The sequence below is a fragment of the Toxoplasma gondii genome, chromosome VIIb (genome assembly GCF_000006565.2).
Source record: "Toxoplasma gondii ME49 chromosome VIIb, whole genome shotgun sequence".
Taxonomy (NCBI): Eukaryota; Apicomplexa; class Conoidasida; order Eucoccidiorida; family Sarcocystidae; genus Toxoplasma; species Toxoplasma gondii.
This window is the reverse complement of record NC_031475.1, coordinates 3,119,760-3,136,251: the sequence shown is the minus strand read 5'-3', so window position 1 is coordinate 3,136,251 and position 16,492 is coordinate 3,119,760. Positions and strand designations below refer to the sequence as shown.

The window sequence follows — 16,492 nt, the reverse complement described above, 5'->3', positions numbered from 1 at the left end:
CCCAAACGCGCGACGAACCGTACTACTGATTCTTGGACAGGAGCGGTACCGAGTTTGCGGGGAACGTTCTCGGTAAACGAGGGAAAAGCTTTTCTTTGGCAAAGTGTTGTGTTGGCTCAACCAGTGTGGGGGCACTGGCGCTGGCGTGTATGTACACCCGAAGTGTGAAGACGAACTTTGGGGGCTTCCGTGGTCCGGGACTCTGCTGCCCTACACAACGTTAATTGTCATCATCATGGTGCTTTTGACAGGTGGCGGCAGAGGCAGGCACGACGGTAGAGCGCGGAACACAATCCCGAGTTCGCATTTTCTCTCTTCTCTGGAAAACGCAGGAACAAGTGGTCACTGCCAGACGTTCTGGCTGGTCACGATTTCGTGTGTACTGTAAGGCCATTTCAGAGAAAGACAGAAAATAGCCTGGAGAATTTCGGATGTGAAACAACCGTCTGAGTCAGCGGCACGCTTCCCTTCTCCTTCTCAGACTGCATTAGACGAGTATATAATAGGACTCCTACTTTTATGTAATCTACCTTTTTCTGGTGGGGGCATTAAGGAGGTGGACTACCGGTTTAGATCTTAAATATCTTTGTTTACCGGGTCCAACTTCAGAGGAACGTGGGTGACGCCTGAAACAGAATCGGCGCTCCGGTGAAATGGTACGGATTCGCACCACTCTTCGATGGCCTCAGGAAAATGTTAACACAACCTCTTGCTTACGCAACTGCTTTTTAAAGAACGAGCAGGCATCATGGGTCTCTAGGGAAACAGAAACAAAGATACTGCGGAAGACACCCTTTCAAAGCCACGGAAAGACACCGTTTTCTTAATGGTGAAAGAGTGCATGCCTGCCAGTTAGCGAATTAAAAGCGCACAGACACAGATGCACGCGTATCCATGAGGATAGAAAAGGCAGGTAAAAACCTGCAGAAAAGTACACGGTAATGATGCCCTCTTTCGTGTCCGTGATCTAAGTCTGCGGTGGTGGCAGCGCGCTTCCAGTGTTGAGAAAATTCCGCGGCCCCTACATGTAAGGGAGTTGTTCCAAAACAACCGCATCGTGATGGCTAGGTGAAGTTATCACGTTCCAAAAATATACTCCGTGAAAGTTCGAGTTCTTTCACAAGCAAACAAGACGAACAACACGCGCTTCTTCCAGACTGTCTTCCAATGTTTTGCAGAGAGCTTGGAGATCGTCAAATGTGGTGGCAACACAGTTTTGACACACAAACTAATCAAGCGTCCCACTCTGAGCTCGCATCGCGTTGCCTCTGACGGTACACGCTTCTCTTTCGTTCTGGATCTGCACCTAGAATCATTAAGCGAACTTCCGTGTGTGACACTCGACTGGGCACAACATCTACTGTGCGTTCAAGACTGGTCTATTGGCACCCGCTTAAATATGTAGTTTATGATGCAGTTGAAAGAATCATCAGCCGACACTGGCGTGCTGATACAATCTGAGGATTAGAGGGCAAAAACACCTGACCTGGAAAAGACAAAACTAAGTCGACTGTAAATTCACGGACTCTACTCAGTCTTTCCGGTCTCACCCCGCGACATCCAGAAATGTATAACAAATCGAATGAACAGAGACACTATGAAACCTGGACACTGAATATGACTCCATTTATAAGACACAGGCAACCTCTGACTTCCGCAAGCGGCAAGACCAAATCTTCGGTCACTGGATGTCTCTGTTGCTTATAGGGAATTCTGCTTGAGGTCAAAGGATAACAACGCATTAGACCAAACATAGCAGACACACTAACTGCACCGAAAGCAAAAAGTCTTCCATCAGAAAGAAACAAAGAAATGAGACATCGCCACCACACAAACATGGGCGTCGAGATTTTGACACAGAAACGCATTTGTTTTTTTGTCTCTGCAGCTCCGTTCGATTCCTTCTTCTGCCCTGCTCGCGCACTCCGCGGAGCAAGAACCCTGAAAAAAGGGAACTACAAAGTCACTTTCCTTTTATCTATGCATTGATATTTACTTAGCTCCACCCTGTATGATTTAACTCGGTTTAGTAGTGGTAGGTTGGACAGTCTGTAACAGCCGCTCTAAAATCGAGATTTCTTCTTGTGGCGGTGGTAGTGTGTTTTTCCGCTCTAGTGGTGTTTTTCAAGTTCTTTAGTTTCGCGATCTCTCAGACACTCTTTTCTTTGGGAAGTGATGTCACCACCCAAATGCCTAGGTGGAAATCTGTTTCCGTGATCGTTGTTTCAAGCACCCGCATCTCCGACCGGCTTTGAAGCACCACCGGCTGACTCTGTGCGAGACTACCAAGGATTGTTTTTTCTGCTCGCAAGAAATCTTGATACTGGAATTCTTTCTGAAGTTCACTTGTCCGGGTTTATGAGGTCTGCAAGTTTCTTCGCCTCTGTATTCGCTCCCATTCGATACAGCGTCTCCACCTGAGATTTGAGGAGTTTCTGTTGGCGCATGTCGTCGACCTGCGGGAGAAACAGAAAGTCCGAAGCGAAACTTAGCTGCCTCTATCCACTGAGAAACAAACAGAAACCTTCTGCAGAAAACCACAGAGTCGACCCATGGCTAGAGTCACAGATTGACCACCGAAGACCACTCGGCATGAAGAGATAGACACAGTTCGAGAGAGTACACCGAAACCGAGTGCAAAAAGATATACACTTTTGCAGATCCAAAGAACAGGAATAGGTGCTGATCATCTTCTATCAAGCCCCGACGCGTTTTTCTCTACTTTTATTGGATCTTCTTTTAATTCCTAATAAACCCAACACACAAAACAAACATTATAGTAGATTACTCTCACGAGATGGCACATTTAAAGCAACATGCACGTGGCCTTTCTTACCTTCTCACGGTCCTCGCGCATCGAACGCAGTTGAGCCTCAGCCTCCAACTTCCTTCGCTGGTTAATCATGTTCTTGATTTCCATCCTGCGTGCAGGAGGAGACAAACACGGGAGAGAACGCACGAACTCAAAGGACACCCGAATGTGGGAGGCGAAACGCATTTGATGACGAGACTTGGAGGCGCGTTTCAGGTGTCTGGGCACTCGCCCACTTCGCTTCCGTTTTCCTCAGTAGACCGAAACCCCAAGTGGAAGCAGTCGCTGACATGAAGTCCCGCTCCTCAGCGTTCCCAGAAACGTGGTGCTGGCTACCCCAGCGTCTGAGCAGCTGTTGTGTTCTCCCGCTATGAATGCACGTGGTGGCAGTCATCAAATTGTGCCGGTTGAAGTCTAAGTGATGTAGAAGCAACGATCGATACTGGCATCTGAGGAGCAGATTTCCCTCTGGTCCTGACACGAGTGATGAGAGTAATCCATAGATAAAGATGTGCTCTCTGCAGCCTCCGATTCCAACAGCACGGCAACAGCCGAGAGAACGGCCGATGGAGAAAACATCTGTAGCTTAGCTTCCTGCTCCACGTGGAAAAGGAGTTTCTTTGATTGTAAAAAAAGTATCTTTTTCTCGGGAGACTTGCTCTAGATAACCTGGAAAGGATCGTCAGTGTCTCCCGGTAAATCGCTACGACACTCATCAGGGTACTCGGGGATTCTTCGGCTCGGACGTTTTAGTTGTCAAACTCTCCCTAACGTACTTTCTTCTGGCCTCATCGTTGAAGTCAGTCAGTTCTCGCGACTCTTGTAGATTTGTCTGAAAGAGCATCGCAAGAGACCACATAAAACTCCTCTGTTCAGTCTGTGCCTCCGTTTTTCCGACGTCCCTTTGTTGCTCGTTCTTTTCGCCTTTCCTCGCGGGCCTGGGAAAGGTTTTTGAGGTCGAAAAAGCACCGAAAAGAGACCGGGGACGATGCTCGCAAAACCGAGGCAAGAACGGAAGCTTTCAGTGAGAGGTCTGAACGCCTCACGCAAGGTGCGTTGTTCCTCGCACCTTTCCTCCTGTTCACACGAAAAACAGTCCTGCGTCCTCACCCTCTTCATGCGCTGCTTGGCCTCAAAGAGCTCCAGGTTGTAGTACTTCTTGCTTGGCAACGTGGCGGTGTTGAAATCCTCCATGAAATCCTTGAACAATTCACGTTCTTCCTGTAAAAAAGAGAACACGCAAAACTCTTGTGGAGCGCAAATCTCTGTGAACCTGTGGGTTCGACTGCGGCCTTTCCCCAAGGCTACCAGAAGATCCGCAACTATTCAAAACGGAACTTGCAAGTCGGGACGCTCGCTGTTCAAATGCATGCGTTGGCAAAGCAGTGACAAGGAAGAAACAAAGGAGAGAAACGCCGTGAAAAAGGAGATGAAAGAAAATCCGAGTCTCTGTTCTTCCAATTCCGGGACAAGAAGGGAAAGGCGCTGTCCCCTCGGCCTCCGGTGAGTGGCAGAGACGGAAGGAATATGGAGAAAGCAAGAAACACATCGACTTCCGATCGGAGGGGAAAAGGCACTCTCAGTCCTCCTAGTTCAGGTGTCCAGACAGTCGGGAAAGGCAAAGACGCGACTTCCCGTGCTTCAAGGGCGGCGAGACAGTCAGTCTCCAAGTCCAGCAAGCAAATTGTGGAAACTGAGCCTCGCGCTCGATAGGGTTTCAAAGAAGCGGAGCTCGCAAGTACACCGCAAAAAAGCAGCACATACCCATCCTGAAAGTTCCTCCAGGTTCTTGTCTTTTATTTCCATCAGCCAGAGAGAAAACTCGGCTCTCTTCTTCCACATGTCGCTCTCTTGGAGAAGGCCGTACTTGCCGTACTGATTCGTCACGCATCCAGAGCCTGCGGAACACAAGAAACGACACACGATAGTGAATCGGCTGAACGCTCTGAATGCACACGAGGAGCTCTAGGATGTCGACTCTGCTCAAACGTCCTCGTTTGTTACACAAAAACTCCGGATTTGCGGAAACTTCACATCCCACCGGGGCCGCAGGGCAGCAGCACTGTGCGTCATTTGCAACGATAAGAGTACAGCGGACGAAGGAAGGCAACAAAATCGACAGGCGAATGCAGACGCTCGAGAAGAGGGAAAACGAAGTGGCAATGTGGACGAATACGTGGAACACAATTTGAAAAAATGGAGGAAGAAGCGAAACATGAAAGACGCCGAAAAGAGAAGACTTCGGCGAGGAGGATGAGCAAGAAGAGACGGAGAAAGGCATTCGTTTAATCGCAGCAGAAAACAGAGAAAGATCCGATGACTTAAAACACATTTTCTGACGAGTATACACTGCGAGTTGGACGACTGTTACTTGGAAGCGAGGAGACAGAGGAAGACAGAGAGTGTAACAGCCAAGAGAACAGCTGTAACTGGAGCAAGAGGGATCAAAGAAACGCTTCGACCTCAGAAGTGGGCAAAAGAGCTCCGTTTTCTTGAGAACAAGGGGCAGGGTCCTGTACAAGAACTTCTCCCTGTGCGAGGCTATGGAAAATCTTTTCTAGTTGCCGCTTCTCTTCCTTTTCCTTCTGCTCGTGCTTCTTCCTGTTCAGTCATGCAAACAAAACGTCATCGTCCTCGGCATCTAAAAAGGCGACACTGACTCACTATAAAAGTCCTTTTCCTTCTTCGGTTTCTTCTGCTTGACCCGCTTTTTCTTCTTCTCCTTCTTCGCCTTCTTCTCCTTCTTCGCCTTCTTCTCCTTCTTCGCCTTCTTCTCCTTCTTCTCCTTCTTTCGGCGTCTGCGAACGGACCCGCATGCAGTCAAAACGCCGCACAAATCACATCTGGGACTCCCGGGTCTCTGCTCCTCTTTGGATGTTGGCAATTTAGAGTCATTTTTCACTATATCTCTGATATCAAAGAGAAGGAATATTCAGCATTGCTCTCGCCGGGCACAAAAGCACTTGGAATTCAACTGAGTGCCGTTCACAAGAGAGAAAAAAACGTGGACGAGTCAGGGGTAATCACCTCGCGTAGACACTGGCGATCCAGAAGAAGACACACGAACAGACTTCTCCACTGTCGGAACAGGCGGTCCTATTCAAATGGCAACCGACCGCTTCACACGAGCTCCTAGACTAACAGAGATCTAAGAGAGATCTTGTCAGTTGTACAGAACAGCAAAACGAATCCTGCTTAACTGACGACACACGAGCAGGTGAACAGATGCGCGCGCGATGTGCGAGTAACTTCAGAGCGCTGAAGAGACCGTAATACGTTCAAGCCGCGGAAAGCAACTAGAGAAATCTGTTTCTCCGGCGAGTAACAACACACCACAAAGATACAACGAAACTGCGCCCACAGTCCGCGCGCTCAAACATAAGGATTTGCACACATGAACATATATGTGGAGATGTGAGGATGCAAAGAGGTAGATGCATATCTATGCGCACCAGACATGCAGGGTCACCTGCCTACGCATGTGCTTTTATGCATGCAGTCTTGATCAAGGGAGCTGCGAAAGGCCGCCACGATAGTAGAGGCAGCAGAGAGCGAGACATGTGTTCAACATAGGTGGAGGCCTCGAGTGACTCAAGGCGTCCCTTCCCTTTGGAAGAACGCTCAGGGAGTGTACAGAGCAAGGACAGTTCTCAGCCTCGCGGAAAAGAGACACTGTAAAGTTCCTTTGGTGACATCACCTCACAAAACGACACACAGATAATCGAGCGAGAGGGTGACTCTATTGGCTAGCAATCAACGTTTGGTCAGACAAGTCGCGGCAGATTGGGAAAGCAAAACGCTCGACCCTACAACAGCCTCTCTCTGGATGCTCTTGTGTTCCAGGTACGAAGTCGAAACCAGATATTTGGTGTGACGGAATCGTCGGACAGCGCGAGGCAGTTCTGTTGTGCGCAACAGGGATGAAATATCGTTAGTAAAAGATGTTAGCTGCACAAACGGATTTCACATGGCTGAAGGATTTACAGCTGGCGTTCTTTTACGGTTCCCTGACTAATATCGCTTCACTTACTTGGAAGCTCTCTCGTCCTCTGAGGAAGAACTGTATTGCGAGGTGTCTGAACTTGTGTCGCTGCTGCTGTCGTCCTGCGAACGCTCGCTGCTGGACGACCTGTCAGCGTTTCTCTTTCTCTTTTCTTTGGTCGCTTTGCGACTGGCGTGTCTTTCGTCACTGCTCTCCTCCAGCGAGGAGTCCCCACTTCTTCCCATGTTCTCGCTCTTGCCTGTCCACAAAAACGACTCTCCGAGAACTACCGCAGCAACTCGATTTCCACGGATGACACGGCAGCGGAGAGAGTGCGCGGCATCTATTTGGGTGGTTCAACATCCAGCAGTGACTCAGAAGTGAAACTCCGAACTCCCTCTGCCTTTGGCGGCCACCGGAGGAGACCGCGGAACACGTTGAAACGACGACCAACGAGGAAAAGAGAGAAGAGCGAGGATTGGAGGCGGGGAGAACGAGGCGCCACAGTGCCGAAGAGTACACTGGGGAGAGGAAACGTGAAGAGTGGAGAGAGAGATGGAGAACAAGGACAGTGTATTTGCAGGCTGTTAAAGAATCAGATTCGACTGCAAGACTTTTAAGGACGGGAAATCCGTGTGGCTCTTCTTCAGGGGACGGATATGACCGCAGCACCAGAGCATCCGAGAGAAACGATCCGCGGACGCCCACTAGGTGTACACGTACACAAAACGTCTGTTTGTATGCAACCTCAACTTCGATCTGACGTATATGCGTCAACATCCAAACGCGTCATCTGAGTAAGACCTAGCCGTTCTCTCGAAATAGAATATGCTCGGTGAGGACGCGAAGGAGGTCTGCACAAGGGAGAGAAACGTTACAGACGATGTTGGAGAACGATTGGAAACGTCTTCACTTCCAGGAAGTCTAAAACATCTCGCACAAAAAGTGATAAGGTCCCTGATCTTGGATTCCACGCCTCGTCAACTCTACGGTCTCATCACCAGAAAACAGAATTCAGAAACGACAAACGTCGCAGGTTCTCTCCTGCCAGGCGGGTGCATGCGCGACCTCCTGTGACCCGCCGCACAGAAGCTGTCTCATCGACGCAGGCAAAAAGCGAAGATTTGCGTAGACAACAACTAGACGAGTTCAGTGCCCAAGTGGATAAGTCTGACTTGTTCGACTGAAAATCGGAACGCCGAGCGGCAGATGAATCTCCAGATGCGTGCATGCATCGACACGCAGCATTTGCCTCGGTAGACAGAATCGCCAGAACCACCGCGGTATCGAGCGTCGGGTTTTCTTCTGGGAAGCAACGAGACTCTCTTTATTTCCCGCGAACTTTTCTCTTTCTACATACGGGCATGTCCTTTGTCAGCTAAACACGCAGTCGATGCTTGCGTGTAGATCGGTTTCAATTGTGGATCCGGCAGGTAGCTCAACTTCAGCCGCCGGGCAAGGCAAAGTCGACCACAGGGAAATAGTGAGTCTTCTGTGGTGCTCCGTTCAAGTTCTCTGAACGTGTCCGGCGCTCTCCTGTCAGTCTCCGCTTCTCTTGCTCCGTGTAAAATTTCAACTTGGAAAGCAGAGAGCGTTTGAAGCAACCTGCAAAAAGCTCGAGTCTTAGCGAAGAAACTCAGCAGGGAATGTTGATCTGGGGAGAACGCACCGTCAGGGATTTCGGTGTCTGTACACCCAAGCGAGATGACGCCCTCCTCTTGTCGAATCAACGGAAAGAATTACTTTTAACACCGCATAAAATGTTAGAAACTACCTTCTGGCACGACGTAAATAGACTGCCGTGATGTTAAGGAACATACGAAATGCTACGTGGGGGTGTCCGACTGAACAGGGTGAAACGAAGCGGTCGTTTGTGGCATTTTCGTGTGAATGGGTCCTCTGTATGGGCTACCGAGTTAGCCAGGCATTTGCTCAAGACAGGGTACTGCACCGATATGCCCGGGGTGCGGTTCGCTTGCGTTTTATCCACGCAGATGCACTACAGCACACATGTAGGAAGTGTTCTGGAGTCAGCAGAGCGCTGGAGGAATTTGGAAGAGAACGGCATTAGGAGCAGCTGTCCAGAAGCCCATGCCACGGATGGTATTCCCTCCAGTGGAAATCAGCGCGTGCGGCACACCTGTTGTAATTAAAGAGTGCTTGCGTGTCTCTTGCACCCGTTCGATTTGGACGAAATCTCCTGTTGTATCATGCATGTTCGAGGAGAATGCGGTTGTCTCGTATCGCGAATCCTTCCAAACATGCCGAGGATAGTCACGCGTACGAACGAGTACCTCTGAAAACCATTTATGGCGTGCGGTTCATCTACCCGCACTCTCACTCGGGGGTCGCTTTTCAGTAGAGCCTATGAATATCCGCGGAAGCGGGGACAAAGACGGTACAACCTCCACCTTCAGTTGAATTTCGTATCTAGGTCTATGGTGTGTCACACCAAGATGTCACTCTTCTTGTTGAAACAACACCGTTAGATTCCCCTTCAAAGCTGATTCACATTTATTACCCACGATGCGTTTCCTTTTCTACAGAAACGTTTCAAGGAAAGAACTACCTACAGTGGAAACATCTGACTTGTCGCAAGGTGTGCGGTCGTCGCTTTCTGTCGTTCGCGACGCAAATCAATTTTCGGCAAGAAAACCAGCCCGTCGTGGCGCAAATCGTTTTGTCTTGCACATTGGGATTGGGCAGCGAGTCACAAACTTCCTTGTTGGGATCCGACAACGCTCTGTGTGAGACGATCTGTTCGAGTTCTGGCAAGATGCCGGGCAAGCATCAAGAGAATTCCCACGGCTACTCAGCAAACGACGCGCACCCAAAACGCTCTAGCAAGGTCCGCTGTCAGCAACTCGTGGAGCGCGTTCCATGACCCGCGGCGCCTAGCCTCTGCCAAAAATGGCTATACGGTGTATCTGCACCCGAGTGAGTGCGTGAGCCTGTTTTCCGCAAGGCAGACAAAGCGTGTGTCGAGGCGAAGCCAGCGCAGCGAATCCTGAACGTTGGCTACGTTCGAAACAGCTCGCTTCTCTCGCCCCCGGTAAAAAGCAAAACTCATTCTTTCAAGGAACAAGAGCTGCAGAGACCAAGACCGGCGAGAAGTCCACCTGAAAGAGGCCAAACGCGGAAGTTGACATATCCGTTAAGAACAGGGACGTAGCATCGTGTGGCCAACAGAGAATGCAATTTTCGTATGGTGCCCAGGACTCTGTACAACACCACTGGATTCGAAAAAAAATCTCCGCGTCACAGAACGCGCCTCTCCGAACCAGTCTTGTCTTCCAGGAGACCCTTTAGAAACGGAAGCATTTCCTTTTGCCCCCGCTGCAACCCGCAAGAATGTGGAGTGTGTGTTTCAACCTGTCGTCTCGAAATGCAGCGCTAGACAGCGTTTGGCATCTCAGCAGCCACACTTGTTCCGAGAATGAAACGTGTATGAGCATGCCATCGAAAACATATATGTTTCCCGTTGCATCCCCACCGATGCGAAGTGATGAGAGTAAAAAATCACGAAAAACTGCACCTGCTCCCTGCAGTCTCGTCTACAGGGAAATTGCCGAGACGCCACCGCGCCAAATATGCGTTGCTATACCCTCTCGTTACAGCGGATGTAGTTGGGGAAAGAGCCGCGTAAAACTCAAACTGCAAAAAGACATGTTTTCGTGACCGTTCCTTCCTAGGCTGAAAGCCTGCGCTGTATGCACACCTCACGCACATGTCTTGCCTGCAGAGCCTGATGCGCTGGGCACGGCTCTCAACATGGCACTCACCTTTGGAGAGTTCCATCAGAAACCGTGGCCACCCCAATACATACCGACTGAACTTCATTCTGTGCCATGAGCCGCGCCTGCAGTGACGAAATCTGCACTCCCTTCGTGACACGTTCTTCTCCTCCCCCCACCGAGTTTATCCGCCATGACTCCCCGCGAAACCGCCGTCTGTCGAAAACTCTAAGCCTCTTCCCAAGCCTCTCACCCCGGGGTTGCCTCCCCTTCCTGCAGCAGCGAGAGCCAAATACAGCGACGTGAGTTCGTCCCTCCCCGAATACAGTCCCGGTGTCAAGACATCCGGCGCAGCGCCGGCCCCGGGAAACCCGGAGAGAGGCCCTGAGACGTAGCTCCCTGTCTCCATGTCCTTCACGAAGCTCGAAAGGTGCGGAGACACCGCGTGAGTATGCGATGTGGCGCTTGGGCCGGCTGCACCCCCCGAACCTTCATTGGCTGCCGTCGAAAAGAGCGGAGCGAAACTCTGAGACACATTCGAGTCCTCACACGTTCTCTGGAGACCCAAGACGCCCTCGGGGTAAGAGGCCCTCACCAGTTCATCCGCGGGACTCGAAATCACGCCCCGCCCCTGCACGCAGTCCCAGAAAGAAGCCCCATGTCCACATCGAAGCAAGCGGCTGTGGGTTAAGTCTCCCGCTGGAGCGTAGGGGAGCACGTTGTCCCCGAGCGAACCGCTCATCCGCGATTCCGCCGAACCGGAGGAGGGTTCCTCGCCGAGACTCTGATCCCCGCCCCGTCCCCGGAACAGACTACAAATGCCGCTCCAGGGTCTCGTCCACCAGCTCGAGGCGCCAGCAGTTGGGGGTGCAGAGGGCGCGGACGGATCTGCCTGCAAGGGATGTCCGCCGGTTTCCCCGGTCCAGATCTGCCTCACGAGGTAGACGAAGAGGAATCCGCCGAGCGCTGCAGCGGCCGCGACCCCGCACCAGCCCAAGACAGCGCCGCCAAGTTCTTCCTTTAGACGATTGAACTGCTGCCAGAGCCAAAAGCGCGTAGTGAAGTCGTCGTAGGCCTTGTCGTACGCATGCATGCTGTGCGGCGTACGTACAGCTGCGTTCGCGCGGGATCCGAGGAGAAACCGCAGCTTCTCAAGTTTCTCGGTCTGCGTGGGAAGCAGCAGCCGCCTCTGTTGAGTGGTCAAACATGTCGCCGAGGAAGGCCAGTTTATGTCGCTGACCCCCCGACGCACGGCAGCGACGAGTAACACTTCAGCTCCTTCCACCTGCTCCAAGAACTGGGAGTTCATGTGCGCCTTCGCGCTGGCCTTTCCAACCCACACGAGGTTCCGAATCCGCAGCCCGGTACTGCGGTGTTTCTGAAACGCCTCCCAGAACTCCGCGACCGCTCCCGACACTGCCATCGGCGTAGGAAGCACCACAAGCTCCCTCTGTTGGCGTCGCTGGAGAAGAACCAGCTGATCTCTGAGCGGCTGCAGCACCGCCCTCACGCCGGGACTCTCACCCCCTGCGATGCCGGGGAAGAAGACGCCCACGAGGGATCTCGAGAAGGAACTTTCCTCCCCTATCGAGGGCTCGAACGCAACGGCCTGGAACACTTCGCTGCCGCCCACGGGCTCTGAGTCCTGGATCCTGGTCAGCTGGAGGGCGCAGTCCTCCGGGAGGAAGGGGACTGTGACGAGGGTCGCGAGCGCCGTGCAGACACCGACGACCGTCTTGGGCTCCGCCGCCGCAGCGGTCGCAACTCTGGCCGTCAGGGAGGGAGAGACCATCCCGAAGGTGCCGCCTGTAGCCGCCCGACGTGCTCGCGAGGCGCATGCGGCCGCGAGATCACTGGAGCAGGACGCCATGAACTGACGCCACCACTGCAACGCAGCTTCACCCACAACGGCGCCTGTCTCTAGAGCGCCGGAGACAGCCGATTGCTCCCACTGACTGCGGTCTTCTGGCGAGGCGCCTCGCGGGCCATAGGGCGACGTGAAAAAGTTGCCCCTCGCTCTTCCAAGGGGTGGCGACACGGTGCCAGAAAGCTCGCTAGGCAGCTGGCTCCAGAGCTCGCTGTAGCCGCCTTGGGAAGAACAATGGGCGCTCTGCGTGGCTCCGGTATCGAGAAGAACCCGGGGTGAGAGAAGAGTGGGCAACTCGACAGGAGGCCGAGTCCGCTCGTACGCGGCGGCCTCAGCGAACTGGAGAGCTCGCCGCGTGGCGAGGAGCCCGAGGTGGAGAAGCTGGAGAAGCAGGCGATCATGCTGCAGTTGGAGATACTTGAGGGCAAGCGAAGAGGCGCCACAACTTGGGTTTGGAAACGCAGTGGAGAACGCGCGACTCTCGTCGCGGCGAGAGGGGAAGCGAATCCCGGAGCCGGGCCACCAAGGCGAGAGATTCGAGGCCGGAGCCGCGGCGCTGGACTCGAGGGAGAAGAAGGAGGGTGGCCGGTACGCACGCTGGACGGAGGCGGGGAGCTGGGGGAAAAGCGGCACTCGCAAGTCGTCCTGGAGTAGCTGATCGCGGCTGAGCAGAACCAAAGTCGGCAGAAGCGTCGCGTACACCTCCTGGAGATTAAGAGACTGGGCACCGGGGTTGAAGCGCTCCAGAGAGAGGACGAGGTGGTGGAGACAGTCGACAACCGCCGGAATCGGGGTATACGTACGCCGCAAGTGCTGCCGCCGCCATAGCTCGCCCGCCAACCGAGACCTGCGCCCTGGAGGCACAGACGCAGAATCCTTCACAGAAAACAGCGCAGACGCGGCGGAACCGCGCTGCGTTTTCTCATGCAACAGAACCTGCTGAATGTGACTGCAGAGACGAAACAGCAGGTACTTGTCCAGCAGCGGAGAGTCCAGGCCCACTGTACGCACACCTCGCGACAGAGAGGTGTAGAAGAGCGCACGACGCAGCTGGAGTGGCGGGCAGGCCAACGCGACGAAGTCGTAGGTGTAGCAGCAGCAGAGAGGAAGGATCGACAGCGGGTTCGACCCGTTAACTGCAGCAGGGACACCAGACACGCGACAGCGGGAGTATGTGACTAAGAGAGACTCGACACTCGCACAGCTGCACGAAAAGAACGTGGTGACGAAACGACACATCCACGAACCTCCGTTGCCACCGCTCTGCTTGCGACCACTTCCACGCTCACGCCCAGCGACATCGTGAACCGAAACGCGCTTCGCCGCTTGAGGGAATCCCAGTTTACAGAACAGAGTTACGCTTAGCTTTCAAGCAGATCAGAAATCGTCTCAAAACAGTTTCTGGCTACGAAATTGCACCGCAACGACACACAAGGTGGAAGCGAGGTGTCGGTGCCACTTGTCGATCCCTATACAATTCCTGTCGACACAATTTTGAGGTCCGGATGATGCCTCTGCCGAACTTCACAGAAGGAACCAGCCGAGCTGCCTCACCTGCGCTGTACGCACACCCTGCTCCGCAGACGAAGAAGAAGAGGCGAGGCCGACGGCGAAAGAGAGCGAGGCGCCAAGGGAGCAGCAGGCGCCCGCGCGGCATGAGCGCCATGTGGACGCGTGTTAAAGGACATTAGAGCCGCGCACCCATGGATCCAGATTAGAGAAACACACAGAAAAAACGCGTGAGTCGGCAAAGAGGCCCTGTGAAGTGCGGAGATGGGAAAAGAGCTCTCAAGAAGGCTGCTGTCTGCCACTGCAGCCGCACACGAAGACGGCGGGTTTGGAGCTACGGATGAAAGACAGAGAAACGCGCAAGTTCACGTTCGCGTAACGGAACAGGAGAAGCGAAACGCGGATTGCTGTCCTATGGGCTACGCATTTGTGGACCACACGAGGACGGCGGAGATGACACAGTCTTCATGGGAGTCTTCGACGAGGAATGGCAACTCTAGTCACCAAGCTTCAGCTTGTCGGGATGCTCACAACGGGATAGGTGGCAGGAAAAGTTCGGACCGCTTCGTGTGGAAACACCGTGGGCAGGTCCCGAAGTGGCACATCCATCGGAGCACATCAAACACGAGAGGTAAGCAGACGTTCAATATGACAACGGTTTCAGGCTGCACGAAACTTGGAGTCTGGAAATGAACTGAAGAACACTCTGTCTTTCAATGCACAGCGCAACAAAAAAAGCTGACGGTGTGGACGGAGGCTTTTGAGTTTCGAAAAGCGTTGGGAGCGCAGGGGGCTCCGCCTGTACACTGGAGTCGATCTTCTGAACGGGAGTTTGACCTGGGGAAGAATCGGAAATTGAAAAGACGACCTCTCGAAAAAGCTGTCCATGCAGTACGAACAGCAACCAGGAAGGTGAAAGAACAATTCATGGGTTGATTTTTGTGACCTGCACAAGACTCGGGGAAGTGTCGCGTTGCGTATAGTGGTCAGCTCGATTTTTAAAGCAAGGAGGCAGAAACACTGACACAGGAAAGCAAGAACAGCCGGAAGTTCCACCGTACGAATGTCGCCATGACAGTGAAGCATCAAGCAAAAAAGGGAAAAAACCGACTCGAAAGTCGAGCGATCGCAAGCGTTGAAATTTGACCGGGTTTCCCCCGGGTGCGCGAGAGAAACATCGCGAACAGGGCGGTATGCCGCGATCCTTCTTCCCATGCGAATAGCGGTACTGAGGCGGGGGAAACAGCTGGCAAGAAGGGAAATCCAGCGCACAGAAGAAACCAAACGACCAAAAACAAAAGGTAACCTCGGAACATGTTCCTCGACGAGATAGGCAGCGGGAAGGAATCCAGTATCTCGCTCAGGTCACCCTCCGGTTGCTCCCGCTGACATAAAAGACACCTAGGCAGACTTTTACACGCCTCAGTCTCACGAAGAGGATATGAGGCGTCAGAGGAGTGAAACGAAACTAGCGGACTCTCCCCTCCCCTGGAGGTGGCAACATAAATGAGTTCGGGGAGCAGCAGCACATGTTTGAAAGAAGAGTGAGCATTAATCTTTTTCCGTGACGACATTTTTTCCAAGAGAGCCAGCTGCAAGCACAACACGAATTTCAGGTCGATTCAGCTGTGGTGGCGCGCTCTAATGATGCAGAAGAATACGCGGTAGTTTTATTTAAAAAAAGATAAGCGGTTGCAAATGTTAAGAAGCCTTTAGTATCGAAACAAACTGAACCAGCAAAGCCAGTGGGTTGGCGAAGTGATTACGTCACAGACTGCAGTCAGTCGCGTGGTGGTGGCCTGTACACGTTTGTCAATTCTTCTTTCTTTGACTTTTCCAAGTATGCTTTTCTCGCTGCAGAGCAAATACAATTATTCCAGCCGCCCGTCCGTCGCTTCTCTAGTGCCGAGCCGCTGCCTTCCACGCACACGTACTACCACGGGTACAACCATTTTTCTAAGGAGCTCATTTCATAAATACAGTCAGTGGATGATTTACCAATTTTCACGGGGACGCATACGGGAGTACCTTCGCTCCCCATGGTCTGTTGCCAGTTGACATGGCAATGTATCCATTGTAAAGCGTAAACATATTGCACTTTATTCTTTTATGTTTTCATACTCATCAAATAGGTTTAATATGCTAAACGTTTTTGAGAAGTATGTTTCATGATCGCACTTCCTCACCCCATCTGATATTGCGCGTGACGGCTGTCCTGTAACAGCGTCGTAAGCGCAGTTGGTATCGGTCCTTTGGTGGTACCTAAATCTTCCCCGTGAATCACCATGTTTCACTGGCCCCTTAGCAGGGTGTCAAAAAGTAGAATTTGGATTTGATATTGACGTGCACATCTTAGAACTGGATATGCACAACCACGAACATTTGCGTCTGTCACGTAAAAATAACACTGGACCTTTGAGAAGACGACGACGCAACTTCGCCAGCAACAAAGACGATGGAGGTTTGCTTCGCAGTGCTCAAGAGTAGAAGAGGCGCACTTGTGAAGGGATGAACCTGAGTGTGTCTCTGCTCCATACGCGATGTATCCCGTTAACGAAGGTTAACTCTTGGAAGGCTCCGAAGTGAGT

The 16,492-nt window shown here is 52.4% G+C and overlaps 2 protein-coding genes across 2 annotated transcripts; both read right to left on the bottom strand.

Annotated features, from left to right (window-relative positions):
• Window positions 1–1,376: 1,376 nt before the first annotated feature.
• TGME49_258850 (hypothetical protein) lies at window positions 1,377–7,039 on the bottom strand (the record flags this gene model as incomplete). Its single annotated transcript, XM_002365058.1, has 7 exons — window positions 1,377–2,456; window positions 2,837–2,921; window positions 3,589–3,644; window positions 3,923–4,033; window positions 4,577–4,710; window positions 5,477–5,610; window positions 6,843–7,039. 7 exons carry the CDS (start codon window positions 7,037–7,039, stop codon window positions 2,343–2,345), a joined length of 831 nt encoding a protein of 276 aa, XP_002365099.1. The 3' UTR covers window positions 1,377–2,342.
• A 2,709-nt stretch (window positions 7,040–9,748) lies between these two features.
• Window positions 9,749–14,061, bottom strand: TGME49_258860 (hypothetical protein; the record flags this gene model as incomplete). Its single annotated transcript, XM_002365059.1, has 2 exons — window positions 9,749–13,531; window positions 13,950–14,061. 2 exons carry the CDS (start codon window positions 14,059–14,061, stop codon window positions 10,713–10,715), a joined length of 2,931 nt encoding a protein of 976 aa, XP_002365100.1. The 3' UTR covers window positions 9,749–10,712.
• Window positions 14,062–16,492: the final 2,431 nt, after the last annotated feature.